The sequence below is a fragment of the Salvelinus alpinus genome, chromosome 7 (assembly GCF_045679555.1).
Source record: "Salvelinus alpinus chromosome 7, SLU_Salpinus.1, whole genome shotgun sequence".
NCBI lineage: Eukaryota > Metazoa > Chordata > Actinopteri > Salmoniformes > Salmonidae > Salvelinus > Salvelinus alpinus.
The window spans coordinates 84,859,262-84,879,815 of NC_092092.1; the positions used below are offsets into that span (position 1 = coordinate 84,859,262).

Genomic DNA, 20,554 nt, shown 5'->3' on the forward strand with positions numbered 1-20,554 from the left:
GCTAACATTCACTTTGTCTTATTGGATGGAGAGATATAACGTTCTGTCTTATTGGCTAGCGATAGAGAACTTTCTCTTTGTCTTATTGGCTAGCGATAGAGAACTTTCTCTTTGTCTTATTGGCTAGTGAGAGCGAGAACGTTCTCTTTGTCTTATTGGCTAGTGAGAGCGAGAACGTTCTCTTTGTATTATTGGCTAGTGAGATATAACGTTCTGTCTAATTGGCTAGCGATAGAGAACTTTCTCTCTGTCTTATTGGCTAGCGATAGAGAACTTTCTCTTTGTCTTATTGGCTAGTGAGAGCGAGAACGTTCTCTTTGCCAGTATCCCATAGAGGCTGTTCTGAGGGCGAAAGAGGCGGGTGGGTTTGCAACTCAATATTAGAAATGTGTCCTTAATGTTTTGTACACTCAGTATATAGCTCTGGTTAAAGGTAGTGCCCTACATAGGGTTTCTGGTTAAAGGTAGTGCCCTACATAGGGGGTTCTGGTTAAAGGTAGTGCCCTACATAGGGGGTTCTGGTTAAAGGTAGTGCCCTACATAGGGGCTCTGGTTAAAGGTAGTGCCCTACATAGGGGCTCTGGTTAAAGGTAGTGCCCTACATAGGGGCTCTGGTTAAAGGTAGTGCCCTACATAGGGGCTCTGGTTAAAGGTAGTGCCCTACATAGGGGCTCTGGTTAAAGGTAGTGCCCTACATAGGGGCTCTGGTTAAAGGTAGTGCCCTACATAGGGGCTCTGGTTAAAGGTAGTGCCCTACATAGGGGCTCTGGTTAAAGGTAGTGCCCTACATAGGGGCTCTGGTTAAAGGTAGTGCCCTACATAGGGGCTCTGGTTAAAGGTCGTGCCCTACATAGGGGTTCTGGTTAAAGGTAGTGCCCTACATATACAGTACGTGGGGCTTTAAACTACACAGGATGGTCCTACCAGGTGTTACTGTTCCAGATTGGGGAGATCCAGGCTTTTACAAACCCTTCTGGAAGATTCCTGCAATCAGGAGGGAGTAAGTAGGAAATCCAGAGTCCTCTGATCAGGATTTCTAGATAACCTGGCAGTTTGGGGAACGTTTGAAGAAACCCTTGTTCCATGTCTGATACTTGGTTCACGGTCCGGGGTCTACGGTCCCCGTGGTGTGTTTTGGGGGAAGGGACAGGATGGGTTAAGGTCTGACTTTTCGGAAAGGTCTAGATGTTGTCCGTGGCTGTATTTAGCCGTGCTGTGCTGTGCTCAGGACCCTTTCGCTTAGAATCTGCTGAGCTGTCAGAATGTGTTTTTACTGTGGTGGTGCTGCGTTACCTAACTAGCATAACTCGGAGAAGTCACACGGACCTGAACCTTTGACCTGTATAGCTCTCATACTTCCACGGTCTAAAAGACTTCATAGATAGAGAGAGATAGAGGTTAGTAACACTAGTTTGTTAAGTTGTTATAAACAGTTAAGGCCTGTATTCTGTGTCTCAATCACAGCAAACTGAGAAAGAGAAATGGGGGTTAACACTAGAAACAGTTGACTCTGTTGTGAAAAAGCTCCAACTTCAACCAGTGTTTTTTATAAGACCATATTAATCTCATCTATGAAGAGTCGTACAATTGTTGTGAACAGTTTTAAAGAAGCGGTAAAAAGTTGTTTTTGAAAAGTTTTTAAATTACACACTTTAGTACGTTTAGTTTAAAGGACTAGTCTGTCCTCCAGCCGTCTGTCCTCCAGCCGTCTGTCCTCCAGCCGTCTGTCCTCCAGCCGTCTCCCTCCAGCCGTCTGTCCTCCAGCCGTCTGTCCTCCAGCCGTCTCCCTCCAGCCGTCTCCCTTCAGCCGTCTCCCTCCAGCCTTCTGTCCTCCAGCCTTCTGTCCTCCAGCCGTCTGTCCTCCAGCCGTCTGTCCTCCAGCCGTCTGTCCTCCAGCCGTCTGTCCTCCAGCCGTCTCCCTCCAGCCGTCTCCCTCCAGCCGTCTCCCTCCAGCCGTCTCCCTTCAGCCGTCTGTCCTCCAGCCGTCTGTCCTCCAGCCGTCTGTCCTCCAGCCGTCTGTCCTCCAGCCGTCTTTCCTCCAGCCGTCTCCCTCCAGCCGTCTGTCCTCCAGCCGTCTGTCCTCCAGCCGTCTCAGCCGTCTGTCCTCCAGCTGTCTGTCCTCCAGCCGTCTCCCTCCAGCCGTCTGTTCTCCAGCCGTCTGTTCTCCAGCCGTCTGTTCTCCAGCCGTCTGTCCTCCAGCCGCCTGTCCTCCAGCCGTCTGTCCTCCAGCCGTCTCCCTCCAGCCGTCTCCCTCCAGCCGTCTCCCTCCAGCCGCCCCCCTCCAGCCGCCCCCCTCCAGCCGTCTCCCTCCAGCCGTCTGTCCTCCAGCCGTCTGTCCTCCAGCCGTCTGTCCTCCAGCCGTCTGTCCTCCAGTATGTTTTGTGGATTAGGTTACCCTCCACATTATTCAGCAGGATACTAAACTGCCACTCCTTCAGACAGCTGTTTTCTTTATGACAGAGGATAAATCAGAGTCCTACTGTTCCTGTTCAGAACTAATCTGTGACCTACTACAAGGTAGGGTTGTAATGGAATTGGCATCGAACATGACACCCTCCCTAGGAGAGGGGGTGACCTTGATAATTTATTGTTAAAACGAGAGGCTACCTGGATCTTTAACTTAAAGACCCTTGCTCCCTTCGGTCTCAACGTAGACTTTAATCTGAAGCCATTCTTGTGATTATTGTGACTTTGCCATTGTAATTGTTTGTAAGCTTGTGTAGTCTAAAATGAATCTATGATCGTATGCTATCCATTTGTTTTTTTGTATGCTGCTCTTTCTATGTCATTTTAATATTTGAGAATTAACCAATGATATCATCTGAGCTCCTAGAGTGTGCGGCTCTCCATTTGGGACTTTTCGTTTTCAAAAAAAAGATGGACGCCAAATAACCACTATTTGACGCGTCAACTAAGCTTGTTGACCAATCAGAACCTGAATATGACTGAATGTCACATTAATAATTGAACACGTTCATAAATGTTTTTTTTACATATTTATTACAGATGTATTACACCACTCATATTTCATATCTAACAGCGATTCACCACTTCGTATGTTATGATGCTAGTTTTGTCTTGTGTACCTGCCTCTGACAAACGAGTCAGACTCTGGGACGGTGCAGGTCACGAAAAAAAGCTAGCTAGCTGTTGGATGCAAACAATGTTCTCCCCCCCTAAAACATATCAAAATGACATCTGTTACAGTAGCTATATTTGGCTAACTGTCTAGCTAGACGTTGTTGTCTAAAATACCCCTAATTTATAAGACCGTTTTTGTATTTGGTGTACTTGTCTGGTCAAGCCACAATAGCCAGATGAATCTAGCTTGCCGCTTATAACGTTAGCTTGCGGCAACAAGGCTAGGTAACTGGCTAGCTTGTTTACGTCGTTATCTAGCTAGCTAGTTAAGTTCATGAACTGAAGTTCTATTTCAATAAGAGAACAACAAGTGGCTGTCTAGCTAATACTTAGTCACATGGACTCGTAAATCATTGCTAAGAATATTGAAAATTATTGCAGTTATTGGTCATTGTTTTCAGGCTGGTTGCATTGGTTCCAGCAAGGTACCGAGCTAAAGCTAGCTAGCTGACCCGTCAAGTAGTGTTAATTATTTTATTTGACGCGTCGAATAGTGTTAATTCGACTTATCTTTTTTGACATGCAAATACGCAAACAGCGTTCTATAGGGTTGGGGTCAATTCCATTTCCATTCAGGAAGTAAACTGAAATTACAATTGTTTCTCATCGAAGCTATGAGGAAAAATTGGAATTACCAGTTTACTTCCTGAATTGGCTGTGTTGAAATTGGAATATATCCCAACCCTGCTGGGAGATATGACTTCTTCAGAAGACCAGGTTGAATTTCAGGCCTTTCCACTACACAGTAGTAATCTAGTCTATGGGCGTACTAGGTAGTTTGGCATGTTTGGATGATACAGAACAAAGCAGGGAATGTGTCCAATGTCTAGGCATGTTGTTCACTAGCAGGTCTGATGTATTTGCACAGAGCTCTCATGATGTCATCAGTCCAATGACCCACCATGTATTACTGCATTGTTATAGAAGTGTATACGCAAGGGACATCATTTGGCCTTCTGGTTGGTCGTAAATAACTTTACGTTCTGCGCACATATTGGAATTTTACACCATTTGATGGATTTAAATATACAGGCCAGATAATTAGTGTAAAATATAATGTGTTTTTAAACAAAGGAGAAATAAATAAATAGTTTTAGAAGTTAGGCAAAGCCTCAATACCGTAAATACAGACATCAACTTGAAACGGATCTGTTCTGAGTCGGGGAGAGGAAGACGGGGACGCTGGAAGCCTTCCAGATGTGTCACACGGCCTTTTGTGTCGGAACACCCCATGCTGTGTGTCTCTGACTGAACCCGTCAACAATGAAAACCTGTGTGTGTCTCTCTGACTGAACCCGTCAACAATGAAAACCTGTGTGTGTTTTCATCGCACTGCATGATACTCTGCATCCCACAACGACTCTGTCTCCTCGCTGTTGACTGTTCTCTGCATCCCACAACGACTCTGTCTCCTCGCTGTTGACTGTTCTCTGCATCCCACAACGACTCTGTCTCCTCGCTGTTGACTGTTCTCTGCATCCCACAACGACTCTGTCTCCTCGCTGTTGACTGTTCTCTGCAACTATTGTTGATTTGACAAGTTCTTACAAACCGTTGTCGTCTTGTTTTTCCAAACTGACCCCCCCCCCTCCATCTCCTTTCTCCTTCTTCTCTTCTTTCTCTCCGCAGATGGATGAGAAGTCAGTAAACTCTCTTTACTTCCTTTTTACTTGAATGTTAAATCATAGTTTTCCTGTCAGTATCTGAGCTAGTGGTTAGTAATGATTAGTGAAGGTCTTTCTCTTACCAGTAGTAACAGTAACATAGCTCAGTAGTAACAGTAACATAGTTCATTAATCATTGATTAATTCTTTATCTAACAGTATGTCTCTCATTCTCCTGTCATTTGTTGTTCCTCCTGTCTTCTACTATTCTCCTCTTCCTCCTGCCCTCCCTCCCTCCTCTTCCTCCTGCCCTCCCTCCTCCTCTTCCTCCTGCCCTCCCTCCCTCCCTCTTCCTCCTGCCCTCCCTCTTCCTCCTCTCAACCTCTTCATCCTCCCTCCCTCCCTCTTCCTCCTGCCCTCCCTCTTCCTCCTCTCAACCTCTTCACCCTCCCTCCCTCCCTCCCTCCCTCCCTCCCTCCCTCCCTCCCTCCCTCTTCCTCCTGCCCTCCCTCTTCCTCCTCTCAACCTCTCTTCCTCTCCTCTTCCTCTCCTCTTCCTCCTGCCCTCCCTCCCTCCTCTCATCCTCTCCTCTCTTCCTCTCCTTTTCCTCCTGTCCTTCCTCCCTCCCTACTCTCATCCTCTTCCTCCTGCCCTCCCTCTTTCCACTCTCCTCCTCCCTCTCCTCTTCCTCCTGCTTCTTCTCCCCTTATTTTCTTCATCCCTGCCCCATCTACTCCTCTTCCTCCTCCCCCTGCAGAGATGATCAAGCTTTGTATGACCACCAGATTTACCAACACGAGAAGTAAGAGACAGATGCATTATGGTCCAACCTATTTGACTGCTGGTCACTAGAGCCACGTTAGAGAGGACATATTGACACGGTGTTAGACACAGTGTTAGACACGGTGTTAGAGAGGACATATTGACACGGTGTCAGAGGGGACATATTGACACGGTGTCAGGGAGGACATATTGACACGGTGTCAGAGAGGACATATTGACACGGTGTCAGAGAGGACATATTGACACGGTGTTAGAGGGGACATATTGACACGGTGTCAGAGGGGACATATTGACACGGTGTCAGAGAGGACATATTGACACGGTGTCAGAGAGGACATATTGACACGGTGTTAGAGGGGACATATTGACACGGTGTCAGAGAGGACATATTGACACGGTGTCAGAGAGGACATATTGACACGGTGTTAGAGGGGACATATTGACACGGTGTTAGAGGGGACATATTGACACGGTGTTAGAGGGGACATATTGACACGGTGTCAGAGGGGACATATTGACACGGCGTCAGATGGGACATATTGACACGGCGTCAGAGGGGACATATTGACACGGTGTCAGAGAGGACATATTGACACGGTGTCAGAGAGGACATATTGACACGGTGTTAGAGGGGACATATTGACACGGCGTCAGAGGGGACATATTGACACGGCGTCAGAGGGGACATATTGACACGGCGTCAGAGGGGACATATTGACACGGCGTCAGAGAGGACATATTGACACGGCGTCAGAGAGGACATATTGACACGGTGTCAGAGGGGACATATTGACACGGCGTCAGAGGGGACATATTGACACGGCGTCAGAGGGGACATATTGACACGGCGTCAGAGGGGACATATTGACACGGCGTCAGAGGGGACATATTGACACGGCGTCAGAGGGGACATATTGACACGGCGTCAGAGGGGACATATTGACACGGCGTCAGAGGGGACATATTGACACGGCGTCAGAGGGGACATATTGACACGGCGTCAGAGGGGACATATTGACACGGCGTCAGAGGGGACATATTGACACGGCGTCAGAGGGGACATATTGACACGGCGTCAGAGGGGACATATTGACACGGCGTCAGAGGGGACATATTGACACGGCGTCAGAGGGGACATATTGACACGGCGTCAGAGGGGACATATTGACACGGCGTCAGAGGGGACATATTGACACGGCGTCAGAGGGGACATATTGACACGGCGTCAGAGGGGACATATTGACACGGCGTCAGAGGGGACATATTGACACGGCGTCAGAGGGGACATATTATTCCCTACGTAGTGCACTACTTTTGACCAGGGATTTAGGGCTCTGGTTTGTTGGTTATGTACTGTATGTCTATAGTAGTCTGTCTATAGTAGTCTGTCTAGTAGTCTGTCTATAGTAGTCTGTCTATAGTAGTCTGTCTATAGTAGTGTGTCCTATAGTAGTGTGTCTAAAGCAGTCTGTCTGTAGCAGTCTGTCTGTCTGTAGCAGTCTGTCTGTAGCAGTCTGTCTCTCTATAGTAGTCTGTCTATAGCAGTCTGTCTATAGTAGTCTGTCTATAGTAGTCTGTCTATAGCAGTCTGTGTGTCCATAAGTTCAATAATCCGTGCGTGGTAATGTTTTATAATTGTTAGCTATTGTTCTTCGCTTGCCCGTCGCTGGGTCCACGTCGTGGTGGCTTCAACATTGATAATGCCATGTGTGTGTTGGCACGGTTTGTTATGTTAACGTTGTGGGAACGTTGTGGGAACGTTATGTTAACGTTGTGGGAACGTTGCGCGTGTCCTGTGCATGGTCCGTTGTTGTTAACGCTATATTAACATTGTGGTGACGTGGGGTGTGTGTACTAGGCACGGTCTGCGGGTGGATGGCATCACCATGTTCATCCCCAACGACCGCAGCAAGAAGAGGCTGATCGAGGACACTCAGGATTGGCAGCCCCGCACAGGCACCACCCAGTCACGCTCCTTCCGTATGCTGGCCCAGCTCACAGGCACCGACTACAGTGAGTGAGTCCGTGGTCGAGAGAGAGAGACCCTCTTCAACATAAAAATATCAGTGAATTGGCGAGGGCACTAGAACAGTCTGCAGCACCCGGGCCTCAACCTACTAGACTCAGATGATCGGGTGCTTTTGTCCCCAAACGAAGGAGGGCCTACAGCAGCACCTAGATCTTCTGTACAGATTTTGTCAGACTTGTGCCCAGACAGTGAATCTCAGTAAGACAAAATTGTTGTTTAAAAAAAAAAAAAGTCCAGTAAACAAGACAACAATTACAAATTAAATCTAGACACTGCTGCCCTAGAACACACAAAGAACTACACCTGCCTAAACATCAGCACCACAGGTAACTTCCACAAGGCTGTGAAGGATCTAAGAGGCATGAAGTGCCTTCTATACCATCAAAAGGAACAAAAAAACTCTACATCCCAATTAGGATCGGGCAAAAAATACTTCAATCAGTTATTGAACCCATTGCCCAGAATGGTTGTGAGGTCTGGGGTCTTCTAACCAACCAAAAATTCACGAAATCCACCACAAATCCCTCACCTACAGAGAGATAAACCTGGAGAAGAATCTCCTCAGCCAGCTGGTTCTGGGGCTCTGTTCACAAACAGACCCAACAGAGCCCCAGGACCGAAAAACATTTAGACCAAACCAAATTATGAGGAAGCAAAATGAACTATTTTACACACTGGAAAGAATCAACCAAAAAACAGAGCTAACTAGAATGCTATTTTGGCCCTAAACAGAGAATACACAGTGGCAGAATACCTGACCACTGTGACTGACCCAAACTTAAGGAAAGCTTTGACTATGTACAGACTCAGTGAGCATAGCCTTGCTATTGAGAAAGGCCGCCGTAGGCAGACATGGCTCTCAAGAGAAGACAGGCTATGTGCACACTGCCCACAAAATGAGGTGGAAACTGAGCTGCACTTCCTAACCTCCTGCCAAATGTATGACCATATTAGAGACACGTATTTCCCACAGACTACACAGACCCACAAAGAATTCGAAAACAAATCCAATTTTGATAAACTCCCATATCTGTTAGGCGAAATACTGCAATGTGAAATCACAGCAGCAAGACGTGTGGGCCATTACCATGAGAACAGGACAACCAGTGGAGAACAAACAACATTGTAAATAGAAACTATATTTATCTGTTTATTTAATTTCCCTTTTATACTTCAACTACTTGAACATTGTTACAATACTGTACATAGACAATAATATAACATTTGACATGTATCCCGCTATTCTTTAAAATATGTTGTAAATGTAATTGAGAGAGAGGTGTCAGTGGTCCAGAGAGGACGAGAAGCCCAGGAGAGGGAGAGAACGTTTGACACGGGGCCCCAGATGGGACGAGAAGCCCAGGAGAGGGAGAGAACGTTTGACACGGGGCCCAGATGGGACAAGAGGTCCAGGAGAGGGAGAGAAAGTTTGACACGGGGCCCAGATGGGACAAAAGGTCCAGGAGAGGGAGAGAAAGTTTGACACAGGGCCCCAGATGGGACAAGAGGTCCAGGCGAGGGAGAGAAAGTTTGACACGGGGCCCCAGATGGGACGAGAAGCCCAGGAGAGGGAGAGAAAGTTTGACACGGGGCCCAGATGGGAGTCAATAGTTGTATCATAACAGTGTAAAATGTAATTAGGGGCGTTCTGATGATGTGTTTTTCCCCTGGCTCTCTCAGTGCAGGACCCAGACGATGAGACAATGAAGAGGGCCAGGTAAACACCCTGTGTGTTTGTAAAGCTATGTCTGTGTGATATCGACAACTGACTCTGGTATAGTCTGTGTGATATCTACAACTGACTCTGGTATAGTCTGTGTGATATCTACAACTGACTCTGGTATAGTCTGTGTGATATCTACAACTGACTCTGGTATAGTCTGTGTGATATCTACAACTGACTCTGGTATAGTCTGTGTGATATCTACAACTGACTCTGGTATAGTCTGTGTGATATCTACAACTGACTCTGGTATAGTCTGTGTGATATCTACAACTGACTCTGGTATAGTCTGTGTGATATCTACAACTGACTCTGGTATAGTCTGTGTGATATCTACAACTGACTCTGGTATAGTCTGTGTGATATCTACAACTGACTCTGGTATAGTCTGTGTGATATCTACAACTGACTCTGGTATAGTCTGTGTGATATCTACAACTGACTCTGGTATAGTCTGTGTGATATCTACAACTGACTCTGGTATAGTCTGTGTGATATCTACAACTGACTCTGGTATAGTCTGTGTGATATCTACAACTGACTCTGGTATAGTCTGTGTGATATCTACAACTGACTCTGGTATAGTCTGTGTGATATCTACAACTGACTCTGGTATAGTCTGTGTGATATCTACAACTGACTCTGGTATAGTCTGTGTGATATCTACAACTGACTCTGGTATAGTCTGTGTGATATCTACAACTGACTCTGGTATAGTCTGTGTGATATCTACAACTGACTCTGGTATAGTCTGTGTGATATCTACAACTGACTCTGGTATAGTCTGTGTGATATCTACAACTGACTCTGGTATAGTCTGTGTGATATCTACAACTGACTCTGGTATAGTCTGTGTGATATCTACAGCTGACTCTGGTATAGTCTGTGTGATATCTACAACTGACTCTGGTATAGTCTGTGTGATATCTACAACTGACTCTGGTATAGTCTGTGTGATATCTACAACTGACTCTGGTATAGTCTGTGTGATATCTACAACTGACTCTGGTATAGTCTGTGTGATATCTACAACTGACTCTGGTATAGTCTGTGTGATATCTACAACTGACTCTGGTATAGTCTGTGTGATATCTACAACTGACTCTGGTATAGTCTGTGTGATATCTACAACTGACTCTGGTATAGTCTGTGTGATATCTACAACTGACTCTGGTATAGTCTGTGTGATATCTACAACTGACTCTGGTATAGTCTGTGTGATATCTACAACTGACTCTGGTATAGTCTGTGTGATATCTACAACTGACTCTGGTATAGTCTGTGTGATATCTACAGCTGACTCTGGTATAGTCTGTGTGATATCTACAACTGACTCTGGTATAGTCTGTGTGATATCTACAACTGACTCTGGTATAGTCTGTGTGATATCTACAACTGACTCTGGTATAGTCTGTGTGATATCTACAACTGACTCTGGTATAGTCTGTGTGATATCTACAACTGACTCTGGTATAGTCTGTGTGATATCTACAACTGACTCTGGTATAGTCTGTGTGATATCTACAACTGACTCTGGTATAGTCTGTGTGATATCTACAACTGACTCTGGTATAGTCTGTGTGATATCTACAACTGACTCTGGTATAGTCTGTGTGATATCTACAACTGACTCTGGTATAGTCTGTGTGATATCTACAACTGACTCTGGTATAGTCTGTGTGATATCTACAACTGACTCTGGTATAGTCTGTGTGATATCTACAACTGACTCTGGTATAGTCTGTGTGATATCTACAACTGACTCTGGTATAGTCTGTGTGATATCTACAACTGACTCTGGTATAGTCTGTGTGATATCTACAACTGACTCTGGTATAGTCTGTGTGATATCTACAACTGACTCTGGTATAGTCTGTGTGATATCTACAACTGACTCTGGTATAGTCTGTGTGATATCTACAACTGACTCTGGTATAGTCTGTGTGATATCTACAACTGACTCTGGTATAGTCTGTGTGATATCTACAACTGACTCTGGTATAGTCTGTGTGATATCTACAACTGACTCTGGTATAGTCTGTGTGATATCTACAACTGACTCTGGTATAGTCTGTGTCATATCTACAACTGACTCTGGTATAGTCTGTGTCATATCTACAACTGACTCTGGTATAGTCTGTGTGATATCTACAACTGACTCTGGTATAGTCTGTGTGATATCTACAACTGACTCTGGTATAGTCTGTGTGATATCTACAACTGACTCTGGTATAGTCTGTGTGATATCTACAACTGACTCTGGTATAGTCTGTGTGATATCTACAACTGACTCTGGTATAGTCTGTGTGATATCTACAACTGACTCTGGTATAGTCTGTGTGATATCTACAACTGACTCTGGTATAGTCTGTGTGATATCTACAACTGACTCCGGTATAGTCTGTGTGATATCTACAACTGACTCCGGTATAGTCTGTGTGATATCTACAACTGACTCCGGTATAGTCTGTGTGATATCTACAACTGACTCCGGTATAGTCTGTGTGATATCTACAACTGACTCCGGTATAGTCTGTGTGATATCTACAACTGACTCCGGTATAGTCTGTGTGATATCTACAACTGACTCTGGTATAGTCTGTGTGATATCTAAAGCTGACTCCGGTATAGTCTGTGTGATATCTACAACTGACTCTGGTATAGTCTGTGTGATATCTACAACTGACTCTGGTATAGTCTGTGTGATATCTACAACTGACTCTGGTATAGTCTGTGTGATATCTAAAGCTGACTCCGGTATAGTCTGTGTGATATCTAAAGCTGACTCCGGTATAGTCTGTGTGATATCTACAACTGACTCTGGTATAGTCTGTGTGATATCTACAACTGACTCTGGTATAGTCTGTGTGATATCTACAACTGACTCTGGTATAGTCTGTGTGATATCTACAACTGACTCTGGTATAGTCTGTGTGATATCTACAACTGACTCTGGTATAGTCTGTGTGATATCTACAACTGACTCTGGTATAGTCTGTGTGATATCTACAACTGACTCTGGTATAGTCTGTGTGATATCTACAACTGACTCTGGTATAGTCTGTGTGATATCTACAACTGACTCTGGTATAGTCTGTGTGATATCTACAACTGACTCTGGTATAGTCTGTGTGATATCTACAACTGACTCTGGTATAGTCTGTGTGATATCTACAACTGACTCTGGTATAGTCTGTGTGATATCTACAACTGACTCTGGTATAGTCTGTGTGATATCTACAACTGACTCTGGTATAGTCTGTGTGATATCTACAACTGACTCTGGTATAGTCTGCGTGATATCTACAACTGACTCTGGTATAGTCTGTGTGATATCTACAACTGACTCTGGTATAGTCTGTGTGATATCTACAACTGACTCTGGTATAGTCTGTGTGATATCTACAACTGACTCCGGTATAGTCTGTGTGATATCTACAGCTGACTCTGGTATTGTCTGTGTGTTTAAAGGCTGTGTGGTGAAGGTGTGTTACTGTAAAGTTATGGCCGATGCTGACATGCTTGTGTGTTACAGCTAACGATAAAGGTACACTCTGCAAGATGAATCATTACACACAAAACGAGGCAACGTCCTACTTCCTAATGTGGGCACAGGTGATGTCTTCATCTTGCTGAGTTCACCTTTAAAGACTTCTAGTAGAACTCAACAGTTGAGTTATGGACTTCAGCAGTTTTAAGCTTCAGCATGTGGTTTGGTGAGTTATACAGGTGGTTTGGTGTGTTATACATGTGGTTTGGTGAGTTATACAGGTGGTTTGGTGTGTTATACAGGTGGTTTGATGTGTTATGCAGGTGGTTTGGTGTGTTATGCAGGTGGTTTGGTGTGTTATGCAGGTGGTTTGGTGTGTTATACAGGTGGTTTGGTGTGTTATACAGGTGGTTTGGTGTGTTTTACAGGTGGTTTGGGGTGTTATACAGGTGGTTTGGTGTGTTATACAGGTGGTTTGGTGTGTTATACAGGTGGCTAGGTGGTTTGGTGTGTTGTACAGGTGGTTTGGTGTGTTGTACAGGTCTTGTTCCAGGGCCACTTTCCCGTATTGAGTTGTGATGTAGTTTTACCGTTCCCGTTGCATGGTGAATTCTCTGTTAGACATATTTCTGTCTGTCTTAATTTCCTGTCAATTTTCTCTCTCTCCACCTCTATCTCGCTCTCTCTCGCTCGTTCTCTCTGGCTGGTTAGGGAAAAGTTCCTTACAGAGATTAAGAGCCCCCGTTACGCCCGTCTGAGGGACTGGCACCACGAGAGGTCCGCACGCGCCCTCAACATCAAGTCCTGAGCGTCACCACGGCAACATGCAATGCCGGGCCTGAGCCCTAAGCGATCGATAGCCATCACGACGACGACTCAAACGATGATAGCCCGATATTCTAACGAACGGCAGATGACAAACCCGTCAGATATACAGACGGAGGAATTAAGAAACAAGTTAATTTAAAAATATAAAGATCGATCAAATAGAGGATCTATGATCACTAATCAATACATCTGTCACGTTCACTTCTCCTCCTTGATGAGTTAGTGTTGATCACCTTGTGTTTGTAGCAGACCTGGGGGCCAACACATATGTCAAATACATGGATTGATTGATTGATCAAATACCTGAGTTGCGGGGAGGAGTTTGAACTTCAGGCCTGTCCCAAATCAAGTGCACCTCAAGATTTCTACAGTGTTTGACATATGTATCTGACCCAGGTGTGGGTTGTAAAGTCCTGTTCCTTATATTAAACTGTGTTGCTCAGAGTTATCTAAACAGGGGAGGGGGGGTGCACAGCTGTTGGAACAGCACTGTTCAGGCTGTTCTTCCTGTTCTATTCTTTATTCTGATTATGTAGTTCTGATTATGTAGTTCTAGTTCTGATTCTGTAGTTCTAGTTCTGATTCTGTAGTTCTAGTTCTGATTCTGTAGTTCTGATTATGTAGTTCTAGTTCTGATTCTGTAGTTCTAGTTCTGATTATGTAGTTCTGATTATGTAGTTCTAGTTCTGATTCTGTAGTTCTGATTATGTAGTTCTAGTTCTGATTCTGTAGTTCTGATTATGTAGTTCTGATTATGTAGTTCTAGTTCTGATTATGTAGTTCTAGTTCTGATTCTGTAGTTCTGATTCTGTAGTTCTAGTTCTGATTCTGTAGTTCTAGTTCTGATTCTGTAGTTCTAGTTCTGATTCTGTAGTTCTGATTCTGTAGTTCTTGTTCTGATTCTGTAGTTCTGATTCTGTAGTTCTAGTTCTGATTCTGTAGTTCTAGTTCCGTCGTCTTTTGATCTGTAAACTCTTTGTGTCTTTCTTTGATCTGTGTTTTCAGATCTATCTTTTTTTCTGTTTTCATGTTCTGAACTCTCCTTGTTCTTCAGGCACCTCCCTCTGATAAGAGAAATAAATCTGTACTGCTGTTATCTGAAAACAGCCCCTCCTCCCCCTGCGTTCTGTCATGTATCTTTCTCTGCTTCCTTCTTTACTGCACTGTACTGTACTCCACTGTACTGTACACCACTATACTGTACTGTACACCACTATACTGTACTGTACACCACTGTACTCCACTGTACTGTACACCACTATACTGTACTGTACACCACTGTACTCCACTGTACTGTACACCACTGTACTCCACTGTACTGTACACCACTATACTGTACTGTACACCACTGTACTCCACTGTACTGTACACCACTATACTGTACTGTACACCACTGTACTCCACTGTACTGTACACCACTGTACTCCACTGTACTGTACACCACTATACTGTACTGTACACCACTGTACTCCACTGTACTGTACACCACTATACTGTACTGTACACCACTGTACTCCTCTATACTGTACACTATACTATACTGTACACCACTGTACTCCACTGTACTGTACTCCACTATACTGTACTCCTCTATACTGTACACCACTATACTCCACTGCACTGTACTCCTCTATACTGTACACTATATTGTACAATACTATACTATACTGTACCATTTAATACTACACTACCATACAATACTATACTGCACTCTGCAGTACTATACTGTACCATTTAATACTACACTACCATACAATACTATACTGCACTCTGCAGTACTATACTGTACTCTACAATACTATACTGTACCATTTAATACTACACTACCATACAATAATATAATACACTCTGCAGTACTATACTGTACTCTACAATACTATACTACCATACTGTGCTATACAGTACTACACTACCATACTGCAATATGCAATACTATACTACCATACTATAATGTACTCTGCAATACTATACTACAATACTGTACTATGCAGTACTATACTACCACGCTATACTGTACGCCGCAATACTATAATACTGTACTGTACTCTGCAATACTATATTACCATGCTATACTGTACTCTGCAATACTATAATACTATAATACTATACTGTACTCTGTAATACTATAATACTATACTATGCAATACTATACTAACATACTGTACTATGCAATACTATACTACCGTGATATACTGTACACTGCAATACTATAATACTATACTGTACTCTGCAATACTATACTACCATGCAATACTACACTCTGACCACTTTCACATACTGTACATCTTGCACTCCTCTGTAAAATATCTGCGTTCTCTCTGCTGTTAGATGTGTAGATGTAGTAATGAGATGGTAATTGGTTCCAGAGACGGCTGTAGACACCTGTTACTGAGACACCTGTTACTGAGACGGCTGTAGACGGCTGTTACTGAGACGGCTGTAGACACGTGTTACTGAGACGGCTGTTACTGAGACGGCTGTAGACACCTGTTACTGAGACGGCTGTTACTGAGACGGCTGTAGACACCTGTTACTGAGACGGCTGTAGACACCTGTTACTGAGACGGCTGTAGACACCTGTTACTGAGACACCTGTTACTGAGACGGCTGTAGACACCTGTTACTGAGACACCTGTTACTGAGACGGCTGTAGACACCTGTTACTGAGACGGCTGTTACTGAGACGGCTGTAGACACCTGTTACTGAGACACCTGTTACTGAGACACGTGTTACTGAGACGGCTGTTACTGAGACGGCTGTAGACACCTGTTACTGAGACACCTGTTACTGAGACGGCTGTAGACGGCTGTTACTGAGACGGCTGTAGACACGTGTTACTGAGACGGCTGTTACTGAGACGGCTGTAGACACCTGTTACTGAGACGGCTGTTACTGAGACGGCTGTAGACACCTGTTACTGAGACGGCTGTAGACACCTGTTACTGAGACGGCTGTAGACACCTGTTACTGAGACACCTGTTACTGAGACGGCTGTAGACACCTGTTACTGAGACACCTGTTACTGAGACGGCTGTAGACACCTGTTACTGAGACGGCTGTTACTGAGACGGCTGTAGACACCTGTTACTGAGACACCTGTTACTGAGACACGTGTTACTGAGACGGCTGTAGACACCTGTTACTGAGACACCTGTTACTGAGACGGCTGTAGACACCTGTTACTGAGACGGCTGTAGACACCTGTTACTGAGACGGCTGTAGACACCTGTTACTGAGACGGCTGTAGACACCTGTTACTGAGACGGCTGTTACTGAGACGGCTGTAGACACCTGTTACTGAGACGGCTGTTACTGAGACGGCTGTAGACACCTGTTACTGAGACGGCTGTTACTGAGACGGCTGTAGACACCTGTTACTGAGACACCTGTTACTGAGACGGCTGTTACTGAGACGGCTGTAGACACCTGTTACTGAGACACCTGTTACTGAGACGGCTGTAGACACCTGTTACTGAGACACCTGTTACTGAGACGGCTGTAGACACCTGTTACTGAGACGGCTGTAGACACCTGTTACTGAGACGGCTGTTACTGAGACACCTGTTACTGAGACGGCTGTAGACACCTGTTACTGAGACGGCTGTAGACACCTGTTACTGAGATGGCTGTTACTGAGACGGCTGTAGACACCTGTTACTGAGACGGCTGTTACTGAGACGGCTGTACACACCTGTTACTGAGACGGCTGTTACTGAGACGGCTGTAGACACCTGTTACTGAGACGGCTGTTACTGAGACGGCTGTAGACACCTGTTACTGAGACAGCTGTAGACACCTGTTACTGAGACGGCTGTTACTGAGACGGCTGTAGACACCTGTTACTGAGACTGCTGTTACTGAGACGGCTGTAGACACCTGTTACTGAGACGGCTGTTACTGAGACAGCTGTAGACACCTGTTACTGAGACGGCTGTTACTGAGACGGCTGTAGACGGCTGTTACTGAGACGGCTGTAGACGGCTGTTACTGAGACGGCTGTAGACACCTGTTACTGAGACGGCTGTAGACACCTGTTACTGAGACGGCTGTAGACACCTGTTACTGAGACACCTGTTACTGAGACGGCTGTAGACACCTGTTACTGAGATGGCTGTTACAGAGACGGCTGTAGACACCTGTTACTGAGACGGCTGTAGACACCTGTTACTGAGACGGCTGTTACTGAGACGGCTGTAGACGGCTGTTACTGAGACGGCTGTAGACACCTGTTACTGAGACGGCTGTAGACACCTGTTACTGAGACGGCTGTAGACACCTGTTACTGAGACGGCTGTAGACACCTGTTACTGAGACGGCTGTTACTGAGACGGCTGTAGACACCTGTTACTGAGACGGCTGTTACTGAGACGGCTGTAGACACCTGTTACTGAGACGGCTGTAGACACCTGTTACTGAGACGGCTGTAGACACCTGTTACTGAGACGGCTGTTACTGAGACGGCTGTAGACACCTATTACTGAGACGGCTGTTACTGAGACGGCTGTAGACACCTGTTACTGAGACGGCTGTAGACACCTGTTACTGAGACGGCTGTAGACACCTGTTACTGAGACGGCTGTAGACACCTGTTACTGAGACGGCTGTTACTGAGACGGCTGTAGACACCTGTTACTGAGACGGCTGTTACTGAGACGGCTGTAGACACCTGTTACTGAGACGGCTGTAGACACCTGTTACTGAGACGGCTGTAGACACCTGTTACTGAGACGGCTGTTACTGAGACGGCTGTAGACACCTATTACTGAGACGGCTGTTACTGAGACGGCTGTAGACACCTGTTACTGAGACAGCTGTAGACACCTGTTACTGAGACGGCTGTTACTGAGACGGCTGTAGACACCTGTTACTGAGACGGCTGTTACTGAGACGGCTGTAGACACCTGTTACTGAGACGGCTGTACACACCTATTACTGAGACAGACGCTACTAACTCTACAGATGGGGTAGGCAACTTGATTCAGCCGTGTGCCGATTTCTGTCGGAGTGGATGGTTTGGGGGGGATCACAACTAAGCCCAGGGCTCCCGTGTGGCGCAGAGGTCTAAGGCACTGCATCTCAGGGCTAGACCCTGGTTCGATTCCAGGCTGTATCACAACCTGGCCGTGATTGGGAGTTCCATAGTGCGGCGCACAATTGGCCCAGCGCCATCCGGGTTAGAGTTTGGCCGGAGTAGGCCGTCATAGTTAAAAATAACAAATTCTAATTTACAGTCATTCCATACCTTAATTATATTGAGGCACGATCACGTCTCAATGTAATTAATACTTGGGAACAGATTTCCTAAATGAAATACAGTTGAAGTAGAAGTTTACATTCACCTTAGCCAAATACATTTTAAACTCAGTTTTTCAACAATTCCTGACATATAATCCAAATAAAAATTCCCTGTTTTAGGTCAGTTAGGATCACCACTTTATTTTAAGAATGTGAAATGTCAGAATAATAGCAGAGAGAATGATTTATTTCAGATTTTATTTCTTTCATCACATTCCCAGTGGGTCAGAAGTTTACATACACTCAATTAGTATTTGGTAGCATTGCCTTTAAATTGTTTAACTTGGGTCAAACGTTTCAGGTAGCCTTCCACAAGCTCCCCACAATAAGTTGGGTGAATTTTGGCCCATTCCTCCTGACAGAGCTGGTGTAACTGAGTCAGGTTTGTAGGCCTCCTTGCTCGCACACGCTTTTTCAGTTCTGACCACAAATTTTCTATAGGATTGAGGTCGGGCTTTGTGATGGCCACTCCAATACCTTGACATTGTTGTCCTTAAGCCATTTTGCCTCAACTTTTGGAGTATGCTTGGGGTCATTGTCCATTTGGAAGACCCATTTGCGACCAAGCTTTAACTTCATGATGTCTTGATGTTACTTCAATATATCCAGAATAATTTTCTTTCCTCATGATGCTATCTGTTTTGTGAAGTGCACCAGTCCCTCCTGCAGCAAAGCACCCCCACAACATGATGCTGCCACCCCCGTGCTTCACGGTTGGGATGGTGTTCTTTGGCTTGCAAGCCTCCCACTTTTCCCTTTCCTGACAATGGTCATTATGACCAAACAGTTTTATTTTTGCTTCATCAGACCAGAGGACATTTTCCGAAAAGTACGATCCTTGTCCCCATGTGCAGTTGCAAACCGTAGTCTGGCTTTTTAATGGCAGTTTTGGAGCAGTGGCTTCTTCCTAGCTGAGCGGCCTTTCAGGTTATGTCGATATAGGACTCGTTTTACTGTGGATATAGATAATTTTGTACCTGTTTCCTCCAGCATCTTCACAAGGTCCTTTGCTGTTGTTCTGGGATTGATTTGCACTTTTCGCACCAAAGCACGTTCATCTCTAGGAGACAGAACGCGTCTCCTTCCTGAGCGGTATGACGGCTGCGTGGTCCCATGGTGTTTATACTTGCGTACTATTGTTTGTACACATGAATGTGGTACCTTCAGGCATTTGGAAATTGCTCCCAAGGATGAACCAGACTTGTGGAGGTCTACAATTTTTTTTCTGAGGTCTTGGCTGATTTCAATTGATTTTCCCATGATGTCAAGCAAAGAGGCACTGAGTTTGAAGGTAGGCCTTGAAATACATCCACAGGTACACCTCCAATTGACTCAAATTATGAAGATTCTAAAGCCATGACATCATTTTCTGGAATTTTCCAAGCTGTTTAAAGGCACAGTCAACTTAGTGTATGTAAACTTCTGACCCACTGGAATTGTGATACAGTGAATTATAAGTGAAATAATCTGTAAACAATTGTTGGAAAGATGACTTGTGTCATGCACAAAGTAGATGTCCTAACCGACTTGCCAAAACTATAGTTTGTTAACAAGAAATTTGTGGAGTGTTTGTAAAACGTGTTTTAATGACTTCAACCTAAGTGTCTGTAAACGTCTGATTTCAACTGTATATTTTAGCTGAATTCATGGTCATTTTTTG

The 20,554-nt window shown here is 44.9% G+C and overlaps 1 protein-coding gene across 7 annotated transcripts in view; it reads left to right on the top strand.

The window, feature by feature from the left end:
• The window catches only part of LOC139581790 (PDZ and LIM domain protein 7-like), a 120,523-nt gene that overhangs the window by 79,308 nt on the left and 20,661 nt on the right, over positions 1 to 20,554 (top strand). The window contains exons 5-9 of one of the 7 annotated variants that reach the window (XM_071411964.1): positions 4,771 to 4,781; positions 5,503 to 5,547; positions 7,387 to 7,541; positions 9,238 to 9,274; positions 13,482 to 14,714. The exons of 4 other annotated variants lie outside the window; for them this stretch is intronic. In XM_071411964.1, coding sequence (XP_071268065.1) covers positions 4,771 to 4,781; positions 5,503 to 5,547; positions 7,387 to 7,541; positions 9,238 to 9,274; positions 13,482 to 13,578 — 345 coding nt within the window. In that variant the 3' untranslated portion in view covers positions 13,579 to 14,714. Of the gene's footprint in view, positions 1 to 4,770; positions 4,782 to 5,502; positions 5,548 to 7,386; positions 7,542 to 9,237; positions 9,275 to 13,481; positions 14,715 to 20,554 lie in introns of those variants that run through there. 2 more of the 7 variants (XM_071411963.1, XM_071411965.1) reach the window with 2 other exon arrangements.